The sequence below is a fragment of the Dendrobates tinctorius genome, unplaced genomic scaffold (genome assembly GCF_039654945.1).
Source record: "Dendrobates tinctorius isolate UK_male_01 unplaced genomic scaffold, ASM3965494v1 ptg000384l, whole genome shotgun sequence".
Taxonomy (NCBI): domain Eukaryota; kingdom Metazoa; phylum Chordata; class Amphibia; order Anura; family Dendrobatidae; genus Dendrobates; species Dendrobates tinctorius.
In genome coordinates, this window is record NW_027362050.1 from 1,955,939 (window position 1) to 1,962,596 (window position 6,658).

Consider the following 6,658-nt stretch of genomic DNA (forward strand, 5'->3'; position numbering starts at 1 on the left):
ATACTCTCCTGCAGAGTCAAAAATTGGCTACTACAAAAATTTACACCAGGGTATGGAGGAAGTTCCTAGAGTTTCACACAGCTCCCGACTCTAGAGAAATCCCGATAACACCGATCCTAGAGTTTCTACAAAAAGGGAAAGATTTAGGACTATCTGTTAACACACTGAAGGTCCAGGTGTCTGGTCTAGGGGCCCTCTATAGTTATAACGTGGCAGGCAATAGATGGATAGCTAGATTCATCTCGGCCTGTGAGCGGAGTGAACCGGTACACATACCCGGAGTTCCTCCTTGGGACTTGAATCTGGTGCTGGAGGCACTAACACGTCCCCCCTTTGAACCGTTAGACTCAATATCCCTTAAGCACCTATCTCTCAAGACAGTACTGCTAGTTGCGCTAACTTCAGCCAGAAGAGTTAGCGACATACAAGCACTCTCAATAGATCCCCCTTTCCTGTTAACATTCCAGGATCAGCTAATATTAAAACCAGACCCCTCATACCTACCAAAATTAGCAGGGAAGTTTCATAGGTCGCAAGAGATCCACCTCCCTTCATTTTTTAGTAACCTTTCTACTCCAGAGGAAGAAAAGTTCCATACACTAGACGTTAGAAGAGCAGTATTACAACACATCGAGAGGTCTAGCAGCTGGAGGAAGAGTAGGGCTCTATTTATTTCCTTCCAGGGCCAAAAGAAGGGATATGAGGTCACAAGGGGTACCCTGTCTCTGTGGATCAGAGACGCGATCGGTCTGGCATACTCTGTGAGCAATGAAGATCCTCCGGAGGGTATCAGGGCACATTCTGCCAGAGCTATGGCTTCCTCATGGGCAGAGAGGGGAGACGTCGCAATCGAGTCTATATGTAAGGCTGCAACTTGGTCAACGCCCTCTACCTTTTATAACCACTATAGGCTTGATTTATCATGCTCATCTGACCTAGGCTTTGGTAGAGCGGTCCTCGGCACGGTGGTCCCTCCCAGGTGAAGGTCTCTGAAAGTCTCTCCAAGTGGGTGCTGTCGTGGCGAAGAGTAAAAAGCCGGATTACTTACCGGTAATGCTCTTTTAATGAGTCCACGACAGTACCCGCTCACTACCCTCCCTAGAAGTTAACATAATGTATATACACCTTCTTAGATGTAAAAATTGATAAACTAAAATATCGAAATGGCCTAATAATGGCGGTCCTCCGGGTACTCTGAAATCCAACTGAGGGGGAGAGGTGGACCGCCCTCTTTTATCTCTGTAGGTTTCCTGTTCTTATGGGCGGATCCCTCTCTCCCAGTGGGTGCTGTCGTGGACTCATTAAAAGAGCATTACCGGTAAGTAATCCGGCTTTTACTATGTCCCTGATGTTATTTATATGCACTATTTATTTTACTTCTTTCCTTGCACCAGGGTATATATTTTTCTTTCTTAGGTTTTGTCTGTGTAATGGCCTCATTGTGACCATGCTCTTATATTTTACATGCGTACGTTTATAAAGAGAATTGCCGTTTTGAGAATTGTTAAAAACCTGTTGATGTTGTTGTTGTTGTTATCGAGCTACAGTTCTGCTTTGTTCCTCCGGGTCCGTCCTGCTCATTCGTATAAAACAAGATTTGTTTCGACTACAGGCGCAGACCGTGAAAGAAGTGTTTGCTCGACAGCTGATGCAGATAAGTGGGGTCAGCGGTGAGAAGGCAGCCGCTATCCTGGAAAGATACAACACCCCAGCAAGGTAGCAGATCACCCCAAATATCATTAATATATATCCATTTTATAATTGTGCAGATGTTGTAACTTCAGGGTGATGGATCACTAATATACACTGTGCAGCTGCAACGCCTCATACGGCGGTCCTTCATGCAAAATACCCCGTGTGCACAAATGCTGTCCATTAAAAAGCATCGCACAGATTTGTGAAAATCGGATGTATTAATGGGGTTTGAGAGAGAGAGAGGAATGCTGGTAACTGTAGTCCTTTTACACTAGTAATTGTATCCACAGCATCAGAATGGTTGTGCTGCGCAGAGCTAGGCATGGCGATGAAAAATAATAACATCTGAGCTGTGGTGACTACAGGAGGCTACTTTTTTCTATCTTTTTTTTTCTCTCTAAGATCAGAAAACCCCTTTAACAATAATAAGATGAGTGTGACCCCATAAATTGTGTCATATCCCGTGCTTAAAGAAAAAAACACCTGTGCATTTTAGGACATAAAAAAAGTCCAATACACCACAAAGAACCAAAAAACCAAAAGGTCTGTTAAAAAATCATGCTTTATTAATATAATTATTTTCATATAAAAAAATGAACCAATTGTTACAAAATAATGCACATGGTGCCTAACTACAAAAAAGGAATGTACAAACATTGCAATAAAGCATCAAAATTTAGAAAAAACATATTGCACTAAACCACTGAGAAAATATCCAACCTGATTAGTATGTAAGGACAGAGCTCTCTATTCCGATGTGGCATATATACAGGGAAAAGGAAAATTTTTCCTATGCTAAATTCCCATGCAACTACCTAACATAGAAGGAGCTTATAAACATCCAGACTGCATATTACCTTAGTTAGATAACAGTGGCGCTCACAAGTAGATAAAGTGCTTCAGTGCTAGTAACTTCCTTCTGACCCCGACGTACGTTTCGTCATTTTCTTCCTCAGGGAGCGCCCCCTGAGGAAGAAAATGCTTGTACGTTCCTTTTTTGTAGATAGGCAGTATGGATGTTTATAAGCTCCTTCTATGTTAGGTAGTTGCATGGGAATTTAGCACAGGAAAAATTTTCCTTTTCCCTGTATATATGCCGCATCGGAATAGAGAGCTCTGTCCTTACATACTAATCAGGTTGGATATTTTCTCAGTGGTTTAGTGCAATATGTTTTTTCAAAATTTTGATGCGTTATTGCAATGCTTGTACGTTCCTTTTTTGTAGTTAGGCACCATGTGCATTATTTTGTAACAATTGGTTCATTTTTTTATATGAAAATAATTATATTAATAAAGCATGATTTTTTTAACGGACCTTTTGGTTTTTTGGTTCTTTGTGGTGTATTGGACATTTTTTTATGTCCTAAAATGCACAGGTGGTTTTTTCTTTGTTATAAATTGAACCTTGAATTTTGTGGACTTTTTTGATACTCGTATCCCGTGCTTAGCGTCATGAGCCGTACATTTATACACTTTTCCTACAAAAGGTAAAATCATCTACCAAATAGATCTGATATTACAAGCCTTCCTGAAATTGATCTAATCTTACACTGCAAAGCATATGGATCGGTCCTTTCGGACTACACTACCCCACAGATTATAGGATGTATGATAACGGCTGATGCAGGCGTCTCTTCTTCTGACCGACAGTCTGTATTCTGCATATGATGGTTGTACCTCCACCGAGGAGAAGGAGAAGCTGCTGTCCAACGTGAGATGTGGAAAGCTGCTGAGGTAAGTGCTGACAGAATTCAGAGGGGTTATGAATAGGTAACGTGTCTGCAAAAACCGCTCCCATCTATCTGGGCAGTGAGCATGCTTGATTGGCATTGTCCGACCCCACTGATCTAGTAGTCATCAACTATCCTGTGCATAGAGGATAACTTCTGTTACCAGGATATCCCTTTACTAGATTATCTCCAGTGATCCTTTCATTGCATTACTCTTCCTATAGAAACCTGGGACCGGTCCTAAGCAAAACTATATCCCAGCTTTACTGCACCAAGGAAGCCTTGTCCTGATGGATGGTGAACCGATGACCCGTCAGAGTCAGGAAAAAGTGGAAATGGGCAAGGAAACTTTCAACTTAATCGGATATATAATCATGAAATCGGCAAAACATCAAACATTGTCATATCCTCCTTAAAATGATAAATCTTAATTATGAGGCAGAACTTTATTCTCCCTGTCCACATCGGTGCACCTTCTTCTGTCCTCCCGAGTACTATACCCACCATTTGGCGCTCTGGAGGACTCCAAGCAAAGGATTGCAGCACTGGGCCATATATACGTAAGGGTTCAGTCTCCTAGTTTCTGTCAATGTAGCTTCTAACCAAACAGACTTGTGAAAATGCTTCACTAGAACTTTCCAGTCTCCTCACCAAGTAGAATTATTCATTGTATTGTAGCCTTCCAGATCCTCTGGACTGTCACTCAGGATCTACCTCATTTTCTGAGAACGATCTATATCCCCCTTATATCAGTCTGTAAAATGCTTAAAATTGGGGGTTTTCATGTATCAATGTGAATGGAAGAAAAGAATTGTAAAATTCTCGCTAATTTCTACCTGTGAATTGTGCTCTATATAGATTTTCTATAGGTCAATAAAATATTTTGCAGAAAAATATAGTTTTATCTGTGTTCTTAATTGATGAAATATGCTATCGTCACATTATATAACGTCTGACGCTGCAGGTTACAGGCAGGTAATGAGGGAACAGATGGGAGTAATGTGACTGTAGCACAAATGTAACTGTATAAATATAGCGGGAAAAATGGATAAAAACCTGATGTTGGTAAATATTTTTTTTCTATTTTTATGAGATACTCAGATGTTGTTTACAGTAGTATGGACATAGGAAAAAACGGACTTTAGGTGATCTTCATCATGAGTATCATGACACACCCCCAGTGCACTTTCAGCCTGATTTGCATGTCTCCTACATGAGATTTCTCATGACTGGGGAATTGGATCACCAATAAAAAAAAGTGTTGTTTTTCTTTTGCAGACAAGAACTAATAAAGCTATACCACTGCTTCTGTATGTAAAAACATGCTGATGGGATCCCTGTAAAAAAAAAAAAAAAAGTTATCCCCTTAAACAAGTTTTATCACCTAGGTTACTTAAAGGAAGGATGAATGATGCAACACTTTTGTCTTCTATCCATAAATGTATTAACCGTGGGGATCTGATTGCCGGGGTACCCACACATCTTTAAAAGGACATCCAAAACAAAAAAAGATGAAGCAATGTCTAAAAACTCAAACTTTATTAGGACATAACAATAAAATATCTCAATAAAAATATATTACAGATAAAATGGAGGACATAACAAACAGGTAGCCGCACCTTGGGGTAAACAGCAATGCTACATATATGTGCAACGATAGAAATGCTCTTATAGAGATTTTTGCAAAAAAGAGCCATATGCATATAAGCCTAAATACAAATAAAAGCCTGAAATAGGACCACAATGGTACATAAGTATGCTGAATACAATTGTACGGCGATTATATGCATATGAAAAAAATAAGACAATGAACAAGCCAAATTGAAGATAACTAAGTGCTGGGCTGTATGGAGTCAATATGCGCTTATGCAAAAGGAAAAATAAAACCCAGTATATATCTCCAAACAGATGGTAAAAAAGCGGCTGCTAGAGCATATTTACACCTTGGGGTGCGGGCAGGAAACCCCAACGCGCGTTTCGCGGTAGCTTTATCAAGGTACTAGCAGCCGCTTTTTTACCATCTGCATCACTGTTTACCCCAAGGTGCGGCTACCTGTTTGTTATGTCCTCCATTTTATCTGTAATATATTTTTATTGAGATATTTTATTATGTCCTAATAAAGTTTGAATTTTTAGACATTGCTTCATCTTTTTTCGTTTTGGATGTACTTCTTTTGAAGCGTTTTTGTCTATTAGGCATTTGCTATTTTGGATAAACATCTTTAAAAGGGTTGTCCAAGCTTTAGGCTCAAGTTTGCAGTCACTGTGGTCACCTGCAGACTTGACATGCACAGCGTCACTCAACACAGGTGAAATGAGTGAAGCTGGACAAGTCTAGTCTGAATGTATGCAAATCATATACTTGTGATCACATGACTGCCCAGCACCAGAGAACCCTAACGGTGCACACTGATCGTGCTGTGATGATTCACAACTCTTGAGCCCCAAGCCTGGGTAACCCCTTTTAACTCCCGCCCCATACACATACTAATGTTCACTGAACCTGCCGATGTCAACGGGTTGGGACGACTGTTTAATGTGTATGGGGGCACTGGACAATTGATTGTCGGGGGAGTTAAGGAACCGGTATGTCGGATTTTTGAGTGCCGATCCTTTTGTTTTCCCGGAGTTAAGCCGTCAGCCACCATGTCATTCGGCTGACATCAGTCTTGTGTATGGCGGGCTTTAGAACAAGGAGTTAAATAAAGCATTAATGCACATGCGTAATCACTGTCTATGGCGGTGGTGTTCACACATGAGCATTAACATTCCCATGATGCGGTGGTCATACACGTGCAAATCTGCTCCATTCACACTGGACTTTGGATCCCTTGTGCTCGGAATTGGTGGGGGTCCCACAAGTCAGACCCCCATCTGTTTATAAATTTATCACCTGCGCTGTGCATAGGTGATAAAAGCTCTTAATTGGGTAAACTTTTATTACTCTAGGCTGACAGATACTAACTATTGACCTCTAATCTACTGACAGACCCCCGAAGAGATTACAGAAATTGTGGTGCAGTGTAACTGAAGGTGGAAAATGAAAGTTTTACTTAGCGTAGCGGGAGTCCTGGAAAATGCTGCATGAAATAAAAAGGAGTACACGATGCAAAAAGCCGGGTCTTTAGAGAGATATTCAGCATGTTAGGTACGTGGTAATCACTGGAGTATTGTAAGTATTTTGTAGAGTGGTTAATCCAGAATATTCAACCCTAATGACACTCACAGACCCC

The 6,658-nt window shown here is 40.8% G+C and overlaps 1 protein-coding gene across 12 annotated transcripts in view; it reads left to right on the forward strand.

Moving 5' to 3' along the window:
• MUS81 (MUS81 structure-specific endonuclease subunit) overlaps positions 1-4,319 on the forward strand; it is a 122,624-nt gene extending 118,305 nt beyond the window's left edge. For all 12 annotated transcript variants that reach the window (XM_073563219.1, XM_073563211.1, XM_073563220.1 and 9 more), the window contains 3 exons: positions 1,613-1,716; positions 3,346-3,429; positions 3,650-4,319. In XM_073563219.1, coding sequence (XP_073419320.1) covers positions 1,613-1,716; positions 3,346-3,429; positions 3,650-3,716 — 255 coding nt within the window. In that variant the 3' untranslated portion in view covers positions 3,717-4,319. The remainder of the gene's footprint in view (positions 1-1,612; positions 1,717-3,345; positions 3,430-3,649) is intronic.
• The last annotated feature ends 2,339 nt before the right edge of the window (positions 4,320-6,658 follow it).